The sequence below is a fragment of the Eriocheir sinensis genome, chromosome 37, assembly GCF_024679095.1.
Source record: "Eriocheir sinensis breed Jianghai 21 chromosome 37, ASM2467909v1, whole genome shotgun sequence".
Classification (NCBI taxonomy): Eukaryota; Metazoa; Arthropoda; class Malacostraca; order Decapoda; family Varunidae; genus Eriocheir; species Eriocheir sinensis.
This window is the reverse complement of record NC_066545.1, coordinates 14,295,046-14,320,261: the sequence shown is the minus strand read 5'-3', so window position 1 is coordinate 14,320,261 and position 25,216 is coordinate 14,295,046. Positions and strand designations below refer to the sequence as shown.

Below are 25,216 nucleotides of genomic sequence, written 5' to 3'. Positions count from 1 at the left end.
TTGTTGCTCCTTCTGCTCCTTCGGCGGGCTCCTGAAACACCGTGTAGGATATAGTAGGAGGGAGTGGGAGGGAGAGGGAATGAGAGAGGAGGGATGCAAAGAAGGAGGGATGAAAGAGTGGAACAGTGGGGAGGAGGGGGAGGGAGAGGAAGGGACAGGGAGAGGGATGCTGGAAAAGAGGGAGAGAAAAGAGGGATGCAGAAGAGGGTGGGAGAAAAATGAGGGAGAGAGAAGAGTGGAAGGGAAAAAAGAGGGAGAAAAGAGGGATGCAGAAGAGGGAGGGAAAAGAGGAGGGAGAGAGAAGGATGGAAGGGAGAAAAGAGGGGGAGAAAAGAGGGAGGGAGAGAGAAGAGTGGTAGGGAGAAAAAAGGGAGAAAAAAATGGGAAGAGAAAAAAAATGTAAGAGAAACCGAAAGGATCCTCAAAGATAGATAGATAAATAGATTGATAGATAGATAAATAGAAAAGTAGATAGATAGATAGACAGAGACAACAGAGCCATGCATACAAAGAACAATACAGTGATGGAGGATGAGTCAAATAACCGTCCCCCCAAAAGTCGTCAAGTCAGGCAAAGAAAACCCAAAAAAATCGAAACAGTCCCGAAGTCTTCAAGTCAGGCAAGAAAACAAAAGAGGATCAAAAGGAGACGTAGAGGGGCGCAGCGCAGGGAGCCTCGGAGCAACACCACCATACCGACTCACCACCACCACCACCACCACAACGAGCACCACCACCACCACCACGGCCATCTTACATTAGTGGACAGATCCTGCTGAAGGTGCTGCGTCACGTCGTCCACAATCCCTCGTGTGGCCAGGGGCTTAGGGCGGGGGACGGGGGATGGGGCCACGGGGGTCAACCGGATGATGGAGGGGCCGAGTGGGGCTGAAACGGGGAACGGGACCGGGGCAACAGGGGCGAGAGGGGCGAAAGGGCCTTGGGTTTTGGCGGAGGCGAGGTCGGAAGTGGCTGGTGCGGTTCCCTGCTGTACCTTGATGCCAGAACGTACGATGTGGATGTTTGGGTATCCTGAAGGCACGGTAATGGTGATCAAAGGGGCCTCTGTTACCTGTATGGCCGTTTCCTGAGGTGCCGTGTCCTGGTCCTTGGCTTTAGGGTCCTCAGAGGGGGTGTCGTCACTGGCTTCTGGTTCCTGGGTCTTCCGCAGTTTGGCGAAGTGGGTGTGGGTAGCGAGGGCGAGCTGGTCGAGGTACTCCTTTGGGGCCAACGCTGCCGCCTCCACCGCTGAAGCCGCCGCCGCTATCTGGTCCAAGGGCGGCTTCATGTCCGTGTTTCTTCGGGTCCTGACGGGGATAGTGGCGTTGGATAGGACTCTCGTTGGGGGGTTGCGAGGGTCCTGCAGGTTGCCAAAGTCCTCCCGTGCGAATGGTGACGAGGAGACGATTAAGTGGGCGGGGCATTCTTCGACGGGGACGCACACGCACGCCGCCCCCGCCCCTCCCGCAGGCTGCCGCACGCCCCGCACCGCCCCCGGGATCGCCTTCGCCGGAGTCTCCCTCGTGAAGAGCTTTTGGGTGCCGGTGATGATGTTGTTGTTGTTGTAGCCCCCACCTCCGAGGCTACCCCCAAACCCTCCTCCTCCCCCACCTCCTCCCCCTCCTCCATAGCTTGTTCCTCCTCCAAAGCTGCTTCCTCCTCCTCCTCCTCCATAGCTTATTCCTCCTCCTCCTCCTCCTCCTCCTCCTTCACTTTCCACTACATAGCTTGCACCTACAATACCACCTCCTCCACCACCTCCAAGTCCACCATAGCCGCCGCCTCCTCCTCCTCCTCCTCCTCCCACTCCTCCTCCATAGCCGCTACTTCCTCCTCCTCCACCTCCCACTCCTACAACTCCCCCATAACCTCCTCCTGCTCCACCTCCTCCTCCTCCTCCACCTCCTCCTCCATATCCTACTCCACCACCACCACTACCACCTCCAACTCCACCATAATCACCCCCACCCCCACCACCTCCTCCTCCGCCTGCTCCATAACCTCCACCACCACCACCACCACCACTACCACCTCCAACTCCACCATAACCACCACCTTGCGCTCCTCCTCCACCTCCTCCTACTTCTCTCCCATAACCACCACCACCACCACCACCACCATCACCAGCACCAAAACCAGAGTAAGAGTGCTGATGGATATGGAAATGCTGCACCGTCTGCGTCGACCCATCAGGCTTGGAACCTCCGTAGCCGCCATCGGAGTCACTCGAGGTCAAAGAGATCGGCACGGGGTCACTAACGCTATAGGAGGGCGGGTCCGGGTCGTTGGGAATGTAAATCGGGGTGTCAGGAGCGATGTAACTAGTGGCGGGAGGGTCAGGGGTGAGGTAGCTGGCAGGAAGGTCGGGGATACTGTAGCTGAGGGAGGGAGGACCCGGGGGCGTGAAGGAGTAGGATGGAGGGTCAGGGGCGCCGTAGGAGAGCCCCGGGGCACTGCGGATAATGCTTGAAGGCTTCGGGGCTCCATAGTGTGGCCCTGAATCGCCTCCCCCGCCACTGTAGAAACTCGGTTGGCTGTAGGATGGCTCAGGACCCCCGTGCGAGTGCCCCCCATGGCCATGAGACCCCCCATAGGACCCCCCGTGGCCTTGATGATCCCCATAGGACCCCCCGTGGCCTTGATAATCCCCATAGGACCCCCCGTGGTTGTAGGGGATGGCCGGGATGGGCTTGCCGACGGGGCGTATGACAACAGGCTGCACGTACTGAACCTCGTGGGGGTCAGCGGGCTTGCCGTAGTGCTGGGCCGCGGGGGTGTAGTGGCCTTTGCCCTTGCCGCCACACTGGGGGGGTGCGGGGGTAGTGGGGGAGTCGTGAGTGCGGAGGGAAAGAGTCGACTGTTATGTGGGTTTGTCATGGGCGGATGGTAATGAGGGTCGTCTACTGTAAGGGGATGTCATGGGTGGAATGGTTATCAAGGGGGCTAGTCCGGGGTGCAAGGTTGCTTAGTGTAAGGGGCTGTCATGGGTGGGGTGGTTATGATTTATGAGCGGGGGCAAGTCAAGGCTGCAGGATCGTTTAATGTGTGGGGTTGTCAACTTGTCATGGGTGGGGTGGTTATGAGGGGGGACTAGTCAAGGCTGCAGGATCGTTAACTGTAAGGGACTGTCATGGGTGGAGTGGTTATGAGTGGGGGCTAGGCAAGGCTGCAGAGTCGTTTACTGTGTGGGGTTGTCAAATTGTCACGGGTGGGGTGGTTATGAGTAAGGAAAGGGCAAGGCTACAGGGTCGTTAATTGTGAGGGACTGACATGGAGAGGGTGACTATGGGTGTGTGCGGGGTCATGAGTAACAAAGAGAGTCATTTGCCATTTTTGACTCAACCCACACTAACCTAACCTAACCAAAATAAAATATAACTTATCTAACCTAACCTAACCTAACCTAGCCTTACATGACCCCAGTATTACGAGCCATCTACTTACTAACCTAAGCTAACTAAAACAAAAAACGCCTTATCTAACCTTCCCTGACCTAGCCTTACATGACCACAGTACCACGAGCCATCTACTTACTAACTTAACCTAACCAAAACAAAAAACGCCTGATCTAACCTTCCCTGACCTAGCATGACATGACCCCACAGTACCATGAGCCATCTACTTACTAACCTAAGCTAACCCAAACAACAAAAAAAACGCCTTACCTAACCTTCCTTGACCTAGCCTGACATGACCCCAGTATCACGAGCCATCTATTTACTAACCTAAGCTAACCAAAACACAATATACCTTATCTAACCTTCCCTGACCTAGCCTGACATGACCCCAGTCCCAACAGCCATCTATTTACTAACCTAAGCTCATCAAAACAAAATATACCTTATCTAACCTAACCTGAACTAACTTGACATGACCCTAGAGTACCATGACCCATCTACTTACATTAATGCCAAGGCCGACGGAGCACATCTTCTTCTTCAGCTTGCCAATGAACCTCGGCTGGGCGTCGGGGAGCGGGTGGCCTACGCTTCGAGGGGCCAAGATCGACTCCTCCGCCACCAGCTCCTCCCCCTCCGTCTCCTCCGCCGCCGCCTGCCCTTCCAGTGACTTCGGCGCCCGCTAAGGTTAGGTGAGGTTAGGTTAGGTTAGGTTAGGGTAAGTTACGTTAGGTTGTCTTGTGTTGTGTTGTGTTGTGTTAGGTCATGTTAGGTGAAGTGATGAAGGAGGTAAAGTGAGTACGTGTGTTTGTATGTGTGATTGTTTATTGTTGTTGTTGTTGTTGTTGTTGTTGTTTATTTTTACAACAAAGGAGACAGCTCAAGGGCACAAAAAAAAAGGAAACAATAATTAAAAAAAAGCCCGCTACTCGCTGCTCCTAAAAAGAATCCAAAGAGGTGGCCGAAAGAGAGGTCAATTGTTTGTTTATTTATGAGTTTTTTTTTTTGTTACATAGAATAGTTATAATAGTAATGGAAGAAGGTGAAATGAGTCTGTGTGTTCGTATGTTTGTTTCGTAGTGGCTAGGAATCTTGTTTGCTTGTTTGTCTTTCTTCAGTTACATAAGATAATAATAAAAGTAATGATAATAATAAAAAAAATAATAAAAAAACAAGAACAAGAAGAACAAGGCAAGTAAAAAGTATGTCATCAAGTTACCTTTAAAACCATAATCAGATAACCTTTTTTTCCTCTTCTCTTTTTTTTCAAACTCAATAAACCTGTTTCTGTTTTTTATTTCAAGTGACATTAGGAATTTTCATCAGTGATATTCCAAGACTATATCTTTCTATCTATCTTTAACTGTCTATCTATCTATCTAGCTATCCATCCATCTATCAATCAATCAATCAATCAATCTATCTATCTATCTACCCTGTCTATCCGTCTACTTATCTATCCATCTATCTATCAGTCTCTGTCTATCTATCTTCCTATCTATTTACTTGTGTCTATCTATCTACTTTATTTATCTCTCTATCTCTCTATCTATCTCTTACCTCCTTCGATGATGCTGAGGGAGGGAGGGCAGACGCTATCGAGGAGGTGGAGGTGGAGGAGGAGGTGGAGGTGGAAGAGGAGGAGGTGACGACGGAGGAGGCGGAGGCGGGGGCTTGGGGGGGCTCCTGTTCCTCCCCCCACTTCCACGAGCCCTCCACCGCCACCACCATCACCACCACCACCACCACCACCGCTTGCTTCAATCTGCCGGTGACTGGAAAAGAAAAAGGGAAGGAAAGGTGAACTATAAGAATAATAAATTGGAAAAGGAAAGGGAAAGAAAAGTTGAACGATAAGAATAAGAAAGTGAGATAGAAAGTAGATAAAGTATGATAGGATAAAAGAAAGTAAGATAAGATAGAAATAATGTTGTTTTTATTACATTTTCACATAATTTTTCCATATTCTGAAACATTCCGGGGCTTACACACACACACACACACACACACACACACACACACACACACACACACACACACACACACACACACATATTTGATAAGGCTTTCGTAGAGGTTATGTGTTATTTAGTTTAGTATTTCCATGGGCAGTCTCTCTCTCTCTCTCTCTCTCTCTCTCTCTCTCTCTCTCTCTCTCTCTTGGGCAAGCGTTCGCCTTCACACCTTCGTCATTCTTTTGTTTCTTGCAGGCAGGTGATGTTTATGTTGTTTATTGTCACTAGTAATTACACCTGCCCCTCCTTCCCCGACCCCCTTTCTCCTAATTGGCCAGGTGAAGGACTCGCACCTGTGACAGACGTATTACAGGTAAGTAGGTAGTGAAAGGAAAGGGAAAGTAGGAGGAGGAGGAGGAAGGATAATGGGATGGGATAGATGACGAGGAGGAGGAGGAGGAGGAGGAGGAGGAGGGGGAGGAAGGGAGAGACAAGGTAAGGAGGAAAGGGATAGAGGAATAGGAGGGAAGAAAAACCGTATTAATGAGAGTATGAGAGATAGATAGATAGAAAGAGAGATAAAGGATGAAGGGAGATATAGAGAAAGAAAGAGTCGACTTATGAATGATATATTAATAGAAAAAAAAAAGACCTTTAAGACATAAGATTTGTGATGAAATTTACCATACCTTCTCTCTCTCTCTCTCTCTCTCTCTCTCTCTCTCAGTAAGTGAAAGTGATCAAAAGTGACGTCATCAGGAAATACCCAACACCTCTCCCTCCCTCTCTCTCTCTCTCCCTCCCTCTCTCTCTCTCTCTCTCCCTCACTCACTCCTCCCGTACTCCCTCATAACCTCATTCCCTCCCTGACTTCCTCCCTCTCTCCTTGCTTTCCTTCCTATTTTCCTTTCCCTTTCTCTCCCCCTCTTTTCTCTCCCTATCTCACTCCTCCCGTACTCCCTCATAACCTCATTCCCTCCCTGACTTCCTCCCTCTCTCCTTGCTTTCCTTCCTATTTTCCTTTCCCTTTCTCTCCCCCTCCTTTCTCTCCCTATCTCACTCCTCCCGTACTCCCTCATAACCTCATTCCCTCCCTGACTCTCTCCCTCTCTCCTTACTTTTCCTCCTATTTTCCTTTCCCTTTCTCCTCCTTTCTCTCCCTCTCTCATTTTCTCCCTCCCTCACATCGTCACTCCCTCCCTGCTTCCTTCCCCCTCTCTTTACCTCCCTCTCTCCCTCTCCCTATCCTTTACCCTCCCCATCTCTCCCTCCCTATCTCTTCATATCTCAAGCTTCCCTCTTTCTCCCTTTCTTCCTCCTATCTCCTTATCTCAGTCTCTCTCCCTTCTTCCTTCCTTCTCTCTTCCTCCTTCCTTCCTTCTCTCTCCCTCCTTCCTTCCTTCTATCTCCCTTCTTCCTTCCTTCTCTCTCCCGACCGACCGACCAACCAACCTTTCACCTCTGCCCATGACCGACCTTCAGGCTTCCCCCCTCCCCTCCCCCCCCCCCACACTCACACCTTTCGAAGTAGCTGACAGGTGAGAAAGCACGTGAGTAAGCGGACGGGTAATTATGATGGAAAAGTCTTGCTTGTGTAAATATCAATGAATTTCCTCGCGACTCAATTTTTCTCTTCCTTCTTTTTCTTATTCTTCTCTTATTTATTTACACGTGCACACATTATCATCACCCCTATCATCACCATCATCATTTCTCGTTAGTTAAATAGTTAAAGAGGGCAAAAAATAAAGGAGGAGAAAGAGGAGAGACAGGAAAAAAAAAGAGACAAAACACACCATCATCATCATCATCATCATCATCACCCTCTATCGTTAACTAAAGAGAAGAAAAAAGGAGAGGAGAAAGAGGAGAGGCAGGGAAAAGGGAGAGCAGCACACACACACACACACACACACACACACACACACACACACACACACACATCATCGTCGCCTTCTATCGTTAAATAAAAAGAGAACAGAAAAGAAAGGAGGAGAAAGAAAGGGGAACAGCCGTGACGTGAGGAGTTAGGGGCCATCCGTCCACTCTGCGACACGCTAAGAGAAAGTGTGTTGTTGTTGTTTCATTGTTAACACAGCAGCGAGTGTACAACAATGGCACCCCCTAGCAAGACGCCGCCTATCGCCCGGCATCGTCACGCAGCACCACGCAGAGAAACTACTGTATATATCCCCCCAGCCCCAGCACACACGCGGAGTTTCGTAGCGCAGTGGTTATCGTGCTCGCCTCACACTAGAAAAGTCCCAGGTTCGATTCCCGGGCGGTGTGGAGACGGATGGGTAGTCTCCTGTAATCCGTGCTCCCTGTCCCCCCAGCAGTGAAAGGGTACCGGGTGTCAGTCTGGGGTATGTCCCGTGCCCAGAGATCCGCTATTTGTGAGCTATTATATTCGGAGAGGGTACTGGCTGGCGATGACGAGTCTAGGGTGTGACTAAACCATGATGAAGTACACACACACACACACACGAACGTCAGGGAGAGTTGTCAGGTGTTGCACGGACGGACAGGTAAACACGTGGCCTATAAGGTGTATGTGCGTACGTGGTCTTAATTATTTATGTTTCACACCTGAGGGAAGGGAAAAGAGGAGGAAGGAGGTAAGGAGGCAGGTAGGGAGGGAGGGAGGAAAGGAGGAAAAGAGAGGAGTAAGAAAAGACGGAAGGAAGGAATGGGGAAAGGAAGGAGAGAAGGAAGGGAAGAAAAGAAGGTGGGTGGGAGGAAGGAGGGAGGAAGGGAGGAAAGAGGAAAGGAAGGAGAGAAGGAAGGGAAGAAAAGGGGATGGGAGGAAGAGGGAAGAAGGAGGGAGAGAGGGAGGAGAGAGGGCGGTAGGCTGCCTTTTCTCTTTGCATTAAAACTTTCCTCTTTGTATACGACTTTCTCTCCCTCACTCCCTCCCTCTGGCTCCTTCCCCGTTAGTTCTTATTCACCCTTATTTTGATTTCCTTCCCATGCTGAGTGGAGACGAAGGGGACGCCCACGCAATTCATGTCTGGGGCAAGTCGATCGAACCTGCCGGGAGGGACTTGGGATGGATAGGGCAGCTGGGTGGGGGCTTGCTACGGGGGTATGGGGGTAGGGCCATGAGGAAGGGGGTACTGTGGGGATGAGAGGGAAAGAGAGGGAGTGAGAGGTCTTATAAGAGGGGGCCATAAACAAGAGAGAAAGGGAGAGGGAAGGAATGAGAGGGAAAGAGAGGGAGTGAGAGGTCTTATGAGAGGGGGCCATAAACAAGAGAGGGGGGAGGGAAGATGGGGTAGAAGCGGCGAGTGAGTGAAGCAACGCACCCCCTCCGTATGCTGCCTGTTAGTTAGTTAGGTGATAATAGGTCATGAGGGTCAGGCTGCGAGGAAAACCAGGTCACAGCGGGAAAAGTAAAGAGCACCGCAGTGGGTCATTACATCCCATTAGTCTGAGTCCATTAGGTCATAAGCGCGCGGTCATGAGTCATCGGGGAGTGTTTTTTTCTTTTTTCTTTGTTTTCGGTCGTTATTTTTTTCTTTGTTTTTATTTGTTTTCGGTCGAGTCATTGTTTTTTTTCTTTTTTTCTTTCTTTTTCTTTGTTTTCGGTCGAGTCATTGTTTGTTTTTTTTCGGTCACGAGTTATTTTTTTCTTTATTTTCTTTGTTTTCGGTCGTCATTTTTTTCTTTTTATTTATTTTTCTTTGTATTCGGTCGAGTCATTGTTTTTTCTTTATTTTCTTTGTTTTCGGTCATGAGTCATCGGGGAGATTTTGTCTTTTCTTTCTTTTTCTTCGCTCTCTCTTTTTTTCTTATCTCAAAAATAGTGATAAGCCGAATACGATGCCGAAGAGATTACAAACCCTTCATGGTGAACTTCTTTTTACATATATTTTCAGTCATACTCGAATGGGGAAAATATTTACTCTCATGAAACAAACAAAAAATATAAATAAATGAATAAATAAATAAAACTGAGACACGAATGTTAAGTTAAATGGATAATAAACGATAAAAAAAGATAAATTACGTAAGAGAGAGAGAGAGAGAGAGAGAGAGAGAGAGAGAGAGAGAGAGAGAGAGAGAGAGAGAGAGAGAGAGAGAGAGAGAGAGAGAGAGAGAGAGAGAGAGAGTAAAAAAAAATAAGTGTATCACGACCCCAAAATTAGGTAGTAGGCCGCCGGGAGCTGTGTGTAGGCGGTGAAAGGTAATGGGGAGGGGTGGGGAGATGGGAGAGGGGAGAAGGGGAGGGGAGGGGGGAGGAGGAGGGGGAGAGGGGAGAAGGGGAGAGAAGGGGAGGGGCCGACCTACAAGAGGCACCCACACCAAGCGAAGGGGGGCGGGAGAGGGGAGAAGAGAGGAGGGGAGAATAATGTTTGGGGGGGAGGGGAGGGATAGTGTGACCAGGGGATGTGGCGTCATAGAACAGATACAAAGGTTGGGTTAGGTAGTGTGGCCATGGATAGGGGAGATGGGTGTGGTGGTGGTGGGGGGGGGGCATGGGTAGAAATGGATGTGGTCAGGGGGGCATGGACAAGATGGGTGGGGGTGGGGGTGGGGGGGGGGCATGGGTAGAAATGGGTGAGGTTAGGGGGGCATGGACAAGGTGGGTGGGGGATGGCCATGGATAGAAGAGATAGGTGGGGTGTGTGACCATAAAGGAGTAGGGGTTGGGCCATGAGAGGGAATGAGAGGGAATGAGAGGTCTTGAGTGGGGTGGAGGGGGCATAAAATAACAAGAAGGAAAGGGGGAAAGAGTGGGCAGAAGAGAGGAGAGAGGGGGGTGAGGTCATAAGAAAAGGGACTAATATGGCCATGAGGGAGAGTGAGGAAACAAGTAGCCTTATAAAGAGAGGTGGGGGGGGGGCATAAACAAGAAGAAAGGGGGAGGAAGAGGAGGGAAGGGGTATGACCGTATGAAGAGGAAATATGGACATGAGGAAAAGGAGGAGAGGGTAAAATGGCCATGAGAGGGAGGGAGCGAGTGAGAGGGAAAGAGAGGGAGAGAGAGAGATTATAAAGAAGGGCAATATACAAGAGGGAAAGGGGGAGGAAAAGGAGGGAAGGGGTATGACCGTATGAAGAGGAAATATGGACATGAGGAAAAGGAGGAGAGGGTGAAATGGCCATGAGAGGGAGGGAGGGAGTGAGAGGGAAAGAGAGAGATTATAAAGAAGGGCAATATACAAGAGGGAAAGGGGGAGGAAAAGGAGGGAAGGGGTATGACCGTATGAAGAGGAGATATGTACATGAGGAAAAGGAGGAGAGGGTAAAATGGCCATGAGAGGGAGCGAGTGAGAGGGAAAGAGAGGGAATGAGAGATATTACAGGGAGGGGCAATAAACAGGAGGGAAAGTGGGAGGAAGAGGTAGGAAGCGGTATAAAGAAGAGGAGATATGGACATGAGGAAAAGGAGGAGAGGGTAAAATGGCCATGAGAGGGAGCGAGTGAGTGAGAGGGAAAGAGAGCAGCGTTCCCAAATTATCGTACTCAGCGCATTGCATTTTTTGTAGTTTCTGACCGATAACTGTAGCAAAAAAGAACGAAACCCATCAATATTTAACAGTTTTAACGCTAACTTTAATTTCCTATCGTTATATGTGTGGTTACGACAGTCTTCGAGCCTAAAAATTATAAATGCAATGTTCAGTGTACGACAACTTGGCAACGCTGAAAGAGAGGGAGTGAGAGATGATATAAGGGGACGCAATGTACAAGAAGGGAACGGGGGAGGAAGAGGAGGTGAGGGGGGTAGAGGCACAAGGCGACAATTTACACATATTTACATAAACACATGGGCCACGGACACCTGCTGGGCCCGGCGGCAAGGTGTGTAGGCTACCTTAATTAATACAGGTGGTCACTCTGGTGCATATACAGGTGAACTGACCCTAAGAATACAGACAGACAGACAGGTAGATGAGAAAACAAGATATCATTACTTATTATCACACAAATCCACATATCAACAACAACACAAAAAAAATATAACACAAAGGACTCATCTTATTTCATCTTCCTCCTCCTCCTCCTCCTCTATATCCAGCCCTTTCCCCTTCCTTATCCTCCTCAAGCGTCCTCCTCCTCCTCCTCTTCCTCCTCTATATCCAACCCTTTCCTCTTTCGTATCCTCCTCCTCCTCCTCCTCCTCCTCTATAACCAACCCTTTCTCCTCCTCCTCCTCCTCCTCCTCCTCCACATCTTCCCTTCGTCCTTGAACCTTCCTTTTTATCCCCCTCCTCACATCTCTCACATCAGTACAACATCTGAGTTAGAAAGTTGTTTTGTGTGTGTCTGTTTGTATTTACGTGCGCGTGTGAGTGAGTGTGTGTGTGTGTGTGTGTGTGTGTGTGTGTGTGTGTGTGGGCGATCCGGCTTTGCGAAGTGACACAATCTGCTCTTGTTTAATACTACGGTTATTCTTATGTATGTAGGTCTTTTGGTATTGAGTGCAGGCTGCCCTCGTCTCTCTCTCTCTCTCTCTCTCTCTCTCTCTCTCTCTCTCTCTCTCGTCCCTTTCACATCCTCATCCTCATCCTCCTTCTCCTCCTCCTAATCCGCTACTTCCGTCTCTCATTCACTCTCCATTTCCTTCTCCATCAGTCTACTTTCTCTCCCTCCAAGAAGAAGAAGAAGAAGAAGAAGAGGAAGAAGAAAAAGAAGAAGAAATACAAAAAAAAGGGACAAGGAGATGGACAAGTAGAAAAAAGAAGAGAGGAAAACGATCATTACCAGAGAGAGAGAGAGAGAGAGAGAGAGAGAGAGAGAGAGAGAGATAACAAACCCACAATAGCTACATGAAAACCTCTTAAAACACTAATAAAACTCACCCTGGGATTCGAACTTGACACACTATACTGGTCGGCATTTCTAGGCACCGCGCCAAGACAAACCGAACCAAGAAAGGGTCAGGAAAGAGAGAGAGAAAGAGAGAGAGAAAAAGAAAGTTAGCCTAATATAGAAGTTTGACCAAAGACGACCACTAGGCTATATATGTATGTATGTATGTATGTGTGTGTGTGTGTGTGTGTGTGTGTGAAGAGGAGAAGGAGGAAGAGGAGGAGGAGGACGAGGAGGAGTAAAACAGGAAACAAAGAGGTAAGAAGGTCGAGGAAGAGGAAGAGGAAGAGCAAAATAAATAAAAAAATATATAGAAAGTGAAGAAGAATGAAGGAGAAGCAGAAAGACGAAAACGAGAAGAAAGAAATGGAGTTGGAATTGAAGGAGGAGAAGGAAAACAAGGAGAAAGAAAAAGATTGATCAATATAACCAGAAGGAGGAGGAGGAGGAGAACAAAAATAAGGATAAGGTTAAAAATGAGGATGAGGAGAAGGAAGAAGAAGGGGAAGAGGATAATAGCCCGTGAAGAAGAAGGAACCAGAAAGAAGGAAGGAACAGAAAATGATAGAAGGAAAGAAAGAAGGCAGAGAAAGACAGAAAGAACAGAAAATGGTAAAGAAAGATAGAAAGAAAGAAGGAAGAGGAAGAAAGAAGAAAAAAAGAAAACAAAATAATAATAAAGAACAAAACCACCACCACCACCAACAACAACAACAACAACACAACACCACCAATACCAATACCACCTCCACCACCACCACCAACAACAACAACACCAATTCCACCACCACCACCACCACCACCACCATCACCACACCACACCACCACCAAATCATCACCATAATCCGGCTTCAACGACAACACACACACACACACACACACACACACACACACACGATAGCCTAACTAACCCATAATAACCTTGAGCTGTTTCCATCGTTCTCATTGTGACCCGCGGCCCAAAGAATCCTATTACGTGGGCGGGGATACTGAGAAAGGGAAAGTGAGAGTCTACGATGGGCGTGTGGGCGTGCGGTCAAGGTGAGGCGTGGGCAGGGCGTGGGGTCAAGGTGGTGGTGGTGGTGAGGGCGGTGACCTGGTGTGGTGGGAGTGACGCAGCGTATGTGGAGGTGAGAAAAAGAGGAGAAACAAGCAAGAAAGAGAAAGATGGGGAGAAGAAAACAGAATAATAAGAAGAAATGGAATAACAAGAAGGAGGAGAAGAGAAGGAGGATCAAAATAAGGATAAGAAAGAACAATAGAAAGCAAAGCAGAAGGAGGAGGAGAAATATAACAAGAGAGATAAGAAGGATGAGGAGAAGAAACAGAATAATAATAAGAAATAGAATAACAATGAGGAGAAGAGAAGGAGGATCAAAATAAGGACAAGAAAGAAAGAACAATAGAAAGCGAAGAAGAAAAGGAAGGAGAAATATAACAAGAGAAAGAAAGATAAGAACGAGGAGGAGAAGAAACAGAATAAAAAGAAATAGGATAACAAGAAGAAACAGGAGGACAAACAAAATAAGGGCAAGAAAGAACAATAGAAAGCAAAGAAGTAAAGGAGGAGGAAGAGAAGTAAGAAGAGGAAAACGAGAAAGGAAGGAGGAGGAGGAGAATAAAGAGAAGGAAACAAAAAGAATACGAGGAGGAAAAAGAGGAGAAGGAGGAGGAGGAAAACAAAGAGAAAGGAGATGATAGATATAACCAGAAGAAGAAGAAGAAGGATAAGAATTATAATTAAGGACGATGAAGAGGAGGAAGAAGAGGAAGATGAGGAGGAAACCGAGAAAGAAAAGGAGGAAGATGAAAAGAAAGAGAAAGAAGATGATAGATATAACCAGAAGAAGAAGGATAAGAATGAGAATAAGGACGATGAAGAGGAGGAAGAGGAAGAGGAAGATGAGGAGGAGGAGGACGAGGAACCCAAAACAATAGCTAGGTACTGACTTAATGACTAGCCTAATACCATGACGCAACCCCAGACTTAATATATAATGAAGCTTTTTATATATCCTCTCCATCATAACTCTTATTTATTTATCATGCACTCTTCATTTCAACCCGGAGAACAATGGCAGCGAAAGTAAATTCTATGAAACAATTAATAATATAAATGAATGCAAATTAAAACGCTTATGCAAAGAACTATACGAAAGCAATTTCAACACACGAGGGTTTTGAAAGATTAGGAAAAGGACGGGAAATGATAAAAGAAGATAGAGAGGACAGAAAATAAGAGAAGGAAAGAAGGAATAGAGAGAAAGAATTAAAGAATGAATAAAAAAACGAATGATACAATGAATAGAAATAAAGAAAAAAAATGAAAAAGAAAGAAAGAAGGAACAGAAAATTATGAAAAAAAAGAATGAACAGAACGATAAAGAATGAACAGAAAATAATAAAAAATGAAAGAATGAAGGAACAGAAAGAAAGAAAGACTGAACAAAAAGAAAGAATAGAAAGATAGAAAGAGAGAACGAACAGAAAATAAAGGAAAGAAAGAAGGACCAGAAAATAATACAGAAAAATGGAGAATGAAAATAAAGTCAAGAAAGTAAAGAGCAGGAAATAGTAAAGAAAGAAAAAAGAAAGAAGGAAGAGATTGTCACGAGTAGCATTTTAATTAATAATATTGATGACGCAATACCAAAAAAACACGTGACACGGAAGAAGAAAAACAAAGAAATAGAAAGTTACATAACCTCTCTCTCTCTCTCTCTCTCTCTCTCACTTTTACTTTCACTCAACCTTGGGTCTTTCCTCAACCTGCAACTCCTCCTCCTGACCCTCTCTTCTTTCTCCTCCTCCTCCTCCTCCTTCTATTGCACCTCGCCAGCCCCGCCCCTCCCTTCCCTCCCTCCTCCTCCTCTTCTCTGCCATTCCTTTCCTCCTTCCTCTGGCATCTCTCCAACCCTTATGACAACAATAACAACAACAATGCCACGAGGGAAGAAGAGAGAAAGAATAACAATATCAGCAACGAGAAGAAGAAAAAGAAGATAGATAAGGAAGACGAACGAGAACAAGAACAAGAACATGAATAGGAACAAAAGAACAAGAAGAACAAAAACAAGAAGAAGAAGAAGAAAAGGATGAAGAACAAGAACAAGAAGAACAAAAACAAGAGAAGGAGGAGAAGAAGACGAGGAAGAAGAGAAAGACATACAAACATTAACACCAAACAGGAGACAAATTATTATATAGTGGACGAAAAACAGATGTGTGTGTGTGTGTGTGTGTGTGTGTGTGTGTGTTGGCGGTTAGTAACGGTCGCAAAGGCTGTGTTCTCGCCCCATCTATCGGTTTTTAGGGTAATTATTGCGTCATACGGGGAAGAAAAGTGGGAACCGAAGAAGCAGGAAGTGACTGTCTGCATTGGTAACAAGTGCATGAATATATAATGACTGTGTGCTTTATTTTTCCTGTATTCCTCTCTCTTTCTCTTTCCATTTTACTTCTCGTTTTTTTGTCTTTACTTTTTATTTCGTTTTTCGCAGTTTCATCTTTCATTTATTCTTCCTTCTGCTCCACTTATCTAGCCTATCTCTTATTCCATTCATTACGTCTTATATACTTTCTTTACGTTCATTTATTTTTATTTCCCACTTTTAGAAGCAAACACCAAGTAACCATCATCTTCCTTCACTCTCTCTTTTTTCTCCACTTTATATTTCGATTTTCATTGTTTCATCTTTCTTTTATACTTCCTTCTGCTCCACTTATCTATCTTTTATTCCATTCATTACCTCTTATGATTTCTTTACGTTCATTTCTTTTTCTTTCCCGTATTTAGAAGCGAACTCCGACTAACACCTTCCTTCACGCTTTCCCAACTATTCAATTTTCAAGAGGAGCACCGGTGTAGCCTATGGGTGGGTGGGGGGGGCAGCACAGGCCAAGCAAGAGGCATACATCACGGCACTCACTATAAATAAAATCCGCCTGCTCCACTAACAGACTGGGACCAACCTACACAAAACGGATAAAATTTCACCCCCATGCACATCAAAGTCTCTATATACCGTGTCTCCTCCCACAGAGCTGCGTGCGACTTGACTTGATATATATAGACTTTGATGCACATAAGAAAGCAAGGCAAGACACACATCATGAACACGAGCAAGAACATACGAGGTGAAAACGAGCAAAATACGAGAGAATGGTCTTGAGAATTCATTGAGACGTCTTCGTGGAGATCAACAACGCCTAGGCTACAATAAAGCAATTCAAGTCACACAACATCATAATTACACGACTAAACAGGGAATATGTGAAGTGAAAACAAGCTAGAAAGGAGAGCACAGTCATGTCAATTAATCTAGCTACTTTGGGGGAGATTAATAACGTCGTGGCTACAAATAAAGCAACACAAAACAGCGAGAAGCAAGAGAAAGTGGACTAGGGGAGATTCATGCAGTCACGGGAAGAGAGCGAGGTCCATATTTTCGCACTTTTCGGAGCTTACACACATATCCACATTTGATAAGGCTTTCGTAGTGGTTTTTAGGCATTTCCGAGAGTAGTTTTATATGCCTAGTGATAGTCTGATAAGCCTTCTACACCATGAACGTGAAAAACACTGGCCCATACTCTCAAACACATACCCACATTTGATAAGGCTTTCATAGAGGTTTTAGGGATTTCTAAGGGTAGTTTTATATCCCTACTGTTAGTTTGATAAGCCTTCTACACCATGAACGTGAAAAATAATCATGGGAGCCCGACCAATCTCCTCCGTGGCCTTTGGAGATAGTTGCTGTGAGAGCCGAGAGCCGAAAGCGTCTGACTGTCATGGTCGCTGCAGTGGCGGTCGAGGTGATATATGGTGTTGATGACTCGATTCTCCACCGTCTGGGGCCCAAATATAGTGAAGGATGGTGAGGGAGAACAGATGACGATGCTTGTAAGGAATGGAGAGGTAGATAAACCGTGTAGTTATGACTGAAGTTTTTGTGACCAGCGGACCGAGACGAATCGTGTATGGGAAGACCAGACTTCTGATGCATGGCTGTAGAGGGCGTTGCTGGTGGTGTTTGTAGGAGTGAAAGTCAATATACGTTATGATGTGTGTGTATACGTTATATATAGTGAAAGTACGTGCACTATGACTGTAGATGAAGTGACTTAAATATGGCTACTTGTCTGTGAAGCGAGAGTTTGATGTAAAATATATTGCAGTCTCTCTCACGGGACTCACTTCTTTCCTTTTTGTCTATCTCAACCCTTCACGCCACCCGCCATATGCACAGAACCTCCTGCTAGAGTCACTTTCTTCCCACCAGTCATACGAAGCCTTCAACAGATCATAATGTCAGTAGAGTGTTATGATTTTCTATACGTGCACCCCCTCATGAAGAGCAACTCCACTGCACTCAAGTTCACTCTCTCTCTCTCTCTCTCTCTCTCTCTCTCTCTCTCTCTCTCTCTCTCTCTCACACACACACACACTCGAATCAACACCACGGAAGTTTCTATTAGTAATGAAACTTTCCCGTACTCTGTGTGTGTGTGTGTGTGAAACCGACCTAACTGACCGGAAAATCATTGCCAAGTACAGCGTAGAAACCGTCCAGCAAATGTGGTAATAGTAGTAGTAGTAGTAGTAGTAGTAGTAGTAGTAGTAGTAGTGATAACACACTTCCCTCGCCTCCATTACAACCACGATACAGAAATTAAACCTCCACCTCCCACTCCTATTCCCTCCTCTCCACCTTCTCTCCCTCCTAATCCACCTCCTCCCCTCCCACTCTACCCCTTCAAGTCACTCCACAAACTGACCCTTATAACCACTGCAATTCAACGAACACCCTCCCTCCTCGTCCTCCTCCTCTTCCTCCTCTTCCAGTTCATTTTCCTCAACCCTCAAATACTTCCTCTCTTTCTCTTCATCGCTCCACTAAAGCTCTTCAAATAAGCTCTTCTGTTTGATCCCTTTTCTAATACACAAATTTCTCCTCCTCTTTGTCCTCCTTATCATCACCATTTTCCTCCTCCTCTTCCTCTTCTTCCTCTTCCTTATCATCATCATCTTTCTCTTCCTCTTTTTGTTCCTCCTTCTCCTCCTCCTCCTTCCAATCTTAGCTTTCTTTCTTCAATGTCACTTTTCAGCGCTTCTTCACTCCTCTGTCTAGTCACTGTAAATATTGAGGATGAGAAGCATGCACACACACACACACACACACACACACACACACACACACACACACACACACACACACACACACACACGTACCTTGAAAACAGAGCAAATAGTAACGATGAAAAGATAAGAAAGTAAGTAATCATCAAAGACTTCAGTTCTCTCACCGGACTGCCAAAAAGAAAGAAAGAAAGAAAAGAAAATCTCATGTAATTATTTGACAAGATCTAGACAAAAGTAGTTGAAAAGATTGTTTATTTGCTTTCCTCGACTACCACGTCTCTCTCTCTCTCTCTCTCTCTCTCTCTCTCTCTCTCAGGGAAATTCTTCATCGCGTGAGAAAGGTTCGGTAACAATTCACGTTTATTATTATTATTATTATTATTATTATTATTATTATTATTATTATTATTATGTACTTATGACACGGGCGAAATTAGGATTGTTTGGCGACTAATTCTACTTTTCCGTGATGTAGAAGGCGAGTAACAGAGAGAGAGAGAGAGAGAGAGAGAGAGAGAGAGAGAGAGACGCTCCACTTTCCTTCACCACCTGTCGTGAGCCGCAGCGTTGCCAGTCATGCGGGCGGCCCTCAAATAGGTAACAAGGGTATAGCACCACCATGGCGTTGGTAACACTGCTGCCACCATAACCACCGCCTGCCCTCCTAATGGTGATGAGAGAGAGAGAGAGAGAGAGAGAGAGAGAGAGAGAGAGAGAGAGAGAGAGGAATGTGTTTATATTATATTGGTAAACTTTCTCGTGGTGTTTACTCAAATTCTACATGCTTGAACACTCTCTCTCTCTCTCTCTCTCTCTCTCTCTCTCTGTTATTGCCACGAACAGGAAAAAAGACAAAAACAAACAATGACATCAGGAGTGAGAGACAGTTAGATAGATAGATAGTTAGATAGATAGATGGATAGATAGATAGAGAGACCTATTTCCTTAACAATAGGTATATGGGGCCAGGTGGAGATGACAAGGGAAGACAGGAAGACAATAGTAAGTTTTCATTTTATAGTTTCCGCCGATAAAAGAAAAGAGAAGACGAGAGAAAACACAGATTGACAGACAGACGGACAGACGGACAGATAAACAGACCCCCCCCCCCCATACGCACATGGAGAAAGACTACCTCACATACATACATACATACATACATACATTCATACTGACAAGCGCGAAGAACAAAAACAAGAAGAACAAGAAGAACAAGAAGAACTAGAGATGAACAGAAATACAAAAGAAAGAAAAAAAGATAAAGAACTATAGGAGAAGAATAACAAGAAGAATAAGCACAAGAAAATCAATAAAGAAGAACAGAAGAGGAACAGTAACAAAAGGAAAGAAACAATAAGAAAGAAAACGAATTAAAACAAAAAAGCAATAAAAAAAGATACATTCAAACAAACCAGCTTGCACATCTCTCATTCACTCAAGAACTCACTACCTTGTGTGCATAGAAATCTCTTGAAGGAAGCTCCGTGTGTGTGTGTGTGTGTGTGTGTGTGTGTGTGTGTGTTTTACTAATCACATCCTGACACTATTTTTAGCATCTATGTTCTTTTAATAATGCTTGGAACGTGTTTTTTTCTCTTTAATAATAAACGAATGTGAAAATTAGGTCAATGAAATCAGTAAGGAAGGAGGAAAGAAAATGGAAAGAAATATTAAAGAAAGGAAGAGGGAAGAGATAAAAAGAAAGAAAACGAAAGAAACAACCATACAAATAAACAAACAAACAAACAAACAGAAAATAAAGGAAGGAAGGAAGAAAACAAGCAAGCAAATCACACACACACACACACACACACACACACACACTTCCATAACCAAAGCACACCCTCGTATAGCTACAACGTCGCTTCCGAGGTGTGGAGACGAATGCAAAGACAAACAGCAACAGACACTCTTCACCATATATAGGAAAAGGAAGTACTGCAGGAAATCGACTCATCTTCCTTTATAAAAACTAACGATAAACTGGTTCAACGCAGAGAGCAACGTTCCCGAGAGAGAGAGAGAGAGAGAGAGAGAGAGAGAGAGAGAGAGAGAGAGAGAGAGAGAGAGAGAGAGACGAACAAACAACAACCAGCTAAAACATGTAAACAATAATAAATAATAAAAATAACAATAAATAAGATAAACAACCCGAGTTATTTTCTTGAACGTGGATATCGGACGCCTTGTATCTCAGTGTTACCAGACCCTGATGATAGTGAAGAATATGGACTTCCCTAAGATGCTATTATGTGCATTATATAGACGTAAAATGAGGGAATAGGAGACTGACTTATCCTTTTTTACGAGGGAGAGAAGGGCAGGGCTGGGCTATCATCTTAGAAATTGAAATTGACCTCTCTTTTGTCTGTTGTGGGAGCGGTGAATAACTGACTTTTTTCTACACTCTTTTTGTTGCCCTTGAGCCGTCTCCCTTGTTGTAAAAATAAAATAAGTTCGGTTACCTGCTTACCATTAGTCTTACCACCCCAAGGAAAGGAAAACTATACCCTTACACCCACTGGAGCTATAATGAGATATGAAAGTCAGGAAAAGGGAGGGAAGAAAGAGGAGCAAGTAAATGGACGCAAGGTTGGTTTAGAACTGCAAGAAGACACAACGGAAAAATGTACCGTCCCCAGGAAAGGAAAACTATACCCTTACACCCACTGGAGCTATAATGAGATATGAAAGTCAGGAACAGAAAAGGGAGGGAAGAAAGAGAAAGAGCAAGTAAATGGAGGCAAGGTTGGTTTAGAACTGCAAGAAAACACGACGGAAAAGTTTACCGTCCCCAGGAAAAGAAAACTATACCCTTACATCCACTGAAGCTATACTAAGTGAAGAAAAGAAGACAGGACGCAGAAGGAAGAAGGAAGAAAGACAAATATAGGAATAATCACTAATGAACAATTCGAAACTAAAAAAGGAAGACAGGACGCAGAAGGAGGAAGGAAGAAAGACAAATAAAGGAATAAAAACTAATAAACAATTCGCAACTAAATCCCTAAAGTCCCCTAATGATGCACAACGATCCCAATCTTCAGGAAATACAAGTAAACCGCAAACAAAAAGAATCATGGAGACGAGAATCTTGAAATACTAATAAGTAACACAGATTCCCACTCACCCATGTTCCAGTCACGGCGGCCGAGTTAGCGTATAGGAACCCCACTTTCAAGACGTCCTCCCGGTTTGACGGCGAGGGTCAGACTGAAGCTTTTGTGGTGTCTCAGTGGCGGCTTCACACCTTCTCTGCTTCACCTCTCTACCCCCTTCACCCCTTCCCTGTCTCCCCCTTCACCCCTACTCTTGCTACCTCTTGCCTCTTCAAACTTTTCCTGCTTCAAACCTTCCCTGCCTCCCCTATCACCCCTCCCTTTGCTTCACCCCTTCCCTGCCTCCCTCTTCACCCCTTTTCTTCTTCAGCCCTTCACCCCTTCACCCCTTCCCTGCCTCCCTCTTCACCCTTTTCTTCAGCCCTTCACCTCTTCCCTTCTTTTCCCTTCATACCTTCCCTTGCCTTGCCCTTCACCCCTTCACCCTTTCCCTTCCCCACCTCTTCACACAGGTTCCTTCCCCCTCCACCCCTTTCCTGTCTCAGCCCTCAGTCCTTCACCCCTCCCTGCCTCCCCTTCCCCCTTCACCCGCGGCCCCGGCAGGTGAGCGGCGGTGGGGTTTTCCGTGCAAGAGGTCAAAATAATAGAACAGGATGTGATTGGTGAAGGAAAAGGTAATTCTCAGGGTCGTTTTCCGTCTCGCAGTAGTGAATGTTATTAGGTAATGGTGAAAGGAAAAGTTGGGGGTTTACGCTATATATAAGAGCTATACGCGTGGCCTCGGTGTTCATCTCCGTAACGTTGACCCTTGAGCCTGTGATAATCCAGGTTACCACAGTTTACCTTCTCCCCACGTGGGCTGCGCGCCAACTCCCCAGGCTGAGATTCGAACCCGGACCCACAGATATCTAGGTAGACACGGTAACCACTGCACCACGGAGACGCATAATGATATTTCGCCACATGTCAATACGTTGTGCCATAATATTACAATGTGTCAATATTGTTATGCCGGACGTGTTACTTGGGTTCCGTGTCGCCGTCAGGAGACTCCGTGGGAGGGAGATATGTAAACACTTTGCACAGCTTCTGTAGTTTAATATTCTTCCTTAGTAGTACACTTCACTCTGACTCTTCACTTAACACTAGCTTACTATGACTGGGACTCTCTCGCCCTCTTCTCCTATATATATCCAGAACAGTACAGTCTAGAATGTTACAGTATATTTTAGATCATACAAGAACATGTAGCAAAAATATATGCGAGTTGGCAACACTTCCCGCCTGGCGCCTGGCCGCGCCACACTTCCCGCCTGGCGCCTGGCCGCGCTCCGTGGGGCGCGGACGGCTCGCCTTGCTCCCCGCCCCTTTGCTCGTTTCTCCGGGAGCCTTCTCGAGGCCTATGGTCGCCGGGGGAAGCTTCCAGCACAACAATATCATGGAACTAATACCGCGTTCATTCACTCGTCTCCCTTCCCGTTCTTTCCTACCCCGTTCTGCGTTCTGCCTTTCTTTTCGTATTTACTACAGTTTTAAGAAGGCCTATATTCTATCTGAGGCTATTGGTTTTGTTGTAAGGATCATCTACGACCATTACTACTTAGTCCATTACTAGTCCACTGCGGGGTAATTTCAAAGGCCTTTCCTAACGTTCTCCATCTCTTCACAATAACCCAAAGATATGAACCCAAAAGCCAAAGGTATGAAGGGGGAAGCAGGGAAGGGGTGAGGGGGTGAAGAAGAGAAGGGGTGAAGAGGGAGGCAGGGAAGGGGTGAAGGGGTGAAGCAAGGGAAGGGGTGAAGAGGGAGGCAGGGAAGGGGTGAAGGGGTGAAGAAGAGAGGGGGTGAAGAGGGAGGCAGGGAAGGGGTGAAGGGCTAAAGAAAAGAAGGGGTGAAGAGGGAGGCAGGGAAGGGGTGAAGGGGTGAAGCAAGGGGAGGGGTGATAGGAGAAGCAGGGAAAGTTTGAAGCAGGAAAAAAAGTTTGAAGAGCCCGTCCGCGAGGGAGACGCATAACTTCGCAAAAGCCAGTGTTCCATTTTTGTAGAGATTGATAAGTTTGTAGCAACGAAGATATTGTGCTGTAGTCCTAAAAATGAGGGAATATTGGCTGTATTAGTGAAGGGACAACCTATCCAGACTACTACTACTACTACTACTACTACTACTACTACTATTACTAGTCTACTATCCTTAACGACTCTATTTTCTGAGCCATAAATAAACACGCCAATAATTCACGTCCTCGCCCGTTAGCCCCAGCGGGTGTGTCAGGAAGCCGGATATCCATTTTGAGTTTGCCAAATAATAATAATAAAAATCCGTTAATATTTGATCACCTGCCCCCCCTCTCCCCCCACGCTCCCCAGTTATGCCTCCTCACCATTGCCTCGCATTATCAGGTGTGGGGAATTTGTAGTAGTAGTAGTAGTAGTAGTAGTAGTAGTAGTAGTAGTAGTGGTGATATATTGGGATGGATAGCTCCTCCTCCTCCTCCTCCCTCACTGCTCTCAATCTCTTCCTCTCCCTTCACCATTTTTTCTTTTCTTTTGTTTTTGTACTTTAATTCCTCCTCCTTCCTTCCTTCCCCCCTCCTCCTCCTCCTCCTCGCCTCCCTCACTCTCCTTCATCTCTTTTCTCTCCCTTCGCCATTTTTCCTTCCATTTTTTGTTTTGTACTTTCCATCTCCCTCCTCCTCCTCCTCCTCCTCCATTCCCTCTTCTTTATCTCCAATACCTGTTCCTCCCTCCCTTCCCTACTCCTCCTCGTCCCTCACTCTCCTTCATCTCTTCTCCTCTCCCTTCGCCATTTTTCCTTTCTGTTTTGTTGTACTTTCCTCCTTCCCTCCCTCTCCCCTCCTCCTCCTCCTCTTCCTTCTCCTCCCTCCCTTCCCTCCTCCTCCTCGTCCCTCACTCTCCTTCATCTCTTCTCCTCTCCCTTCGCCATTTTTCCTTTCTGTTTTGTTGTACTTTCCTCCCTCCATCCCTCTCCCCTCCTCCTCCTCCTCGTCCCTCACTCTCCTTCCTCTCCCTTCGACATTTTCCCTTTCTGTTTTGTTGTTGTACTTTCCACCTCCTTCCACCCCGCGTCCTCCCCCCCACACGAGGCTCGCGGCCCCTCCGGTGAAAGGGTCCGGGATCACGCCGCACCTGGCAGCCACGCACGTACACTTTCACTTCACTTCCGGGGAGAATATGATGAATCTCGACCAACAAATATACACAAAGCACTGACCGATGGTGGCCGGAAATGGTTCCCTTGGCACACACACACTACTGAGAAAACCAAGAAAGCAGGACTGGGAGGAGCTGCAGAAATGTTTTGACAAGATAAATGGAGTAAAGCACGAGAGATGGAATTTAATGCAAGAAAATGTCTGGATAAAGTTATGAGAAAGGGAACCTGTCTTAATGGCACAAAAAAGTAGTTTTCTCCATCGAAATGCAAATACTTGGAATGAATTAGGAGTGGTGGAGGCAGTCAGGCAGAGCATGTGGAAATCCAAGGAAAAAACTACACCGAGAAATTCAGACATGACCACACCAGGGTAGCTCAGGCCCTGTATGCTACACCTGTACATGCACACACCCTTATGTGGTGGAGTGAACTAGAGCTCAGCACTGTTAGGTTCCTCCTGCCTAGCAGATTGAGGTTTGAACTCTGCTCAGACTTATAATTCTAGTGATGTGTTTTAGAAAGATCCTCAAGTATCAAGGAGCACGTTGAAAGGCGCCAGCTATCCCTAAGGACACGGTCTATTAAAAAAGGCCACAACTTCCTCCTGAGGGCACCTGCCTTCACTTAATATCATACTAATAATAAAAGGACATGCACAACCCATCA

General features: G+C 46.0%; 1 protein-coding gene across 1 annotated transcript in view; it reads right to left on the bottom strand.

The window, feature by feature from the left end:
• Positions 1-21,578, bottom strand: part of LOC127008468 (uncharacterized) — a 34,358-nt gene extending 12,780 nt beyond the window's left edge. The window contains exons 1-5 of the mRNA XM_050880614.1: positions 21,448-21,578; positions 4,959-5,173; positions 3,904-4,080; positions 1,843-2,803; positions 758-1,734 (exon numbers count right to left, since the gene is read on the bottom strand). Coding sequence (XP_050736571.1) covers positions 758-1,734; positions 1,843-2,803; positions 3,904-4,080; positions 4,959-5,173; positions 21,448-21,451 — 2,334 coding nt within the window. The 5' untranslated portion in view covers positions 21,452-21,578. The remainder of the gene's footprint in view (positions 1-757; positions 1,735-1,842; positions 2,804-3,903; positions 4,081-4,958; positions 5,174-21,447) is intronic.
• Between the last annotated feature and the right edge of the window lie 3,638 nt (positions 21,579-25,216).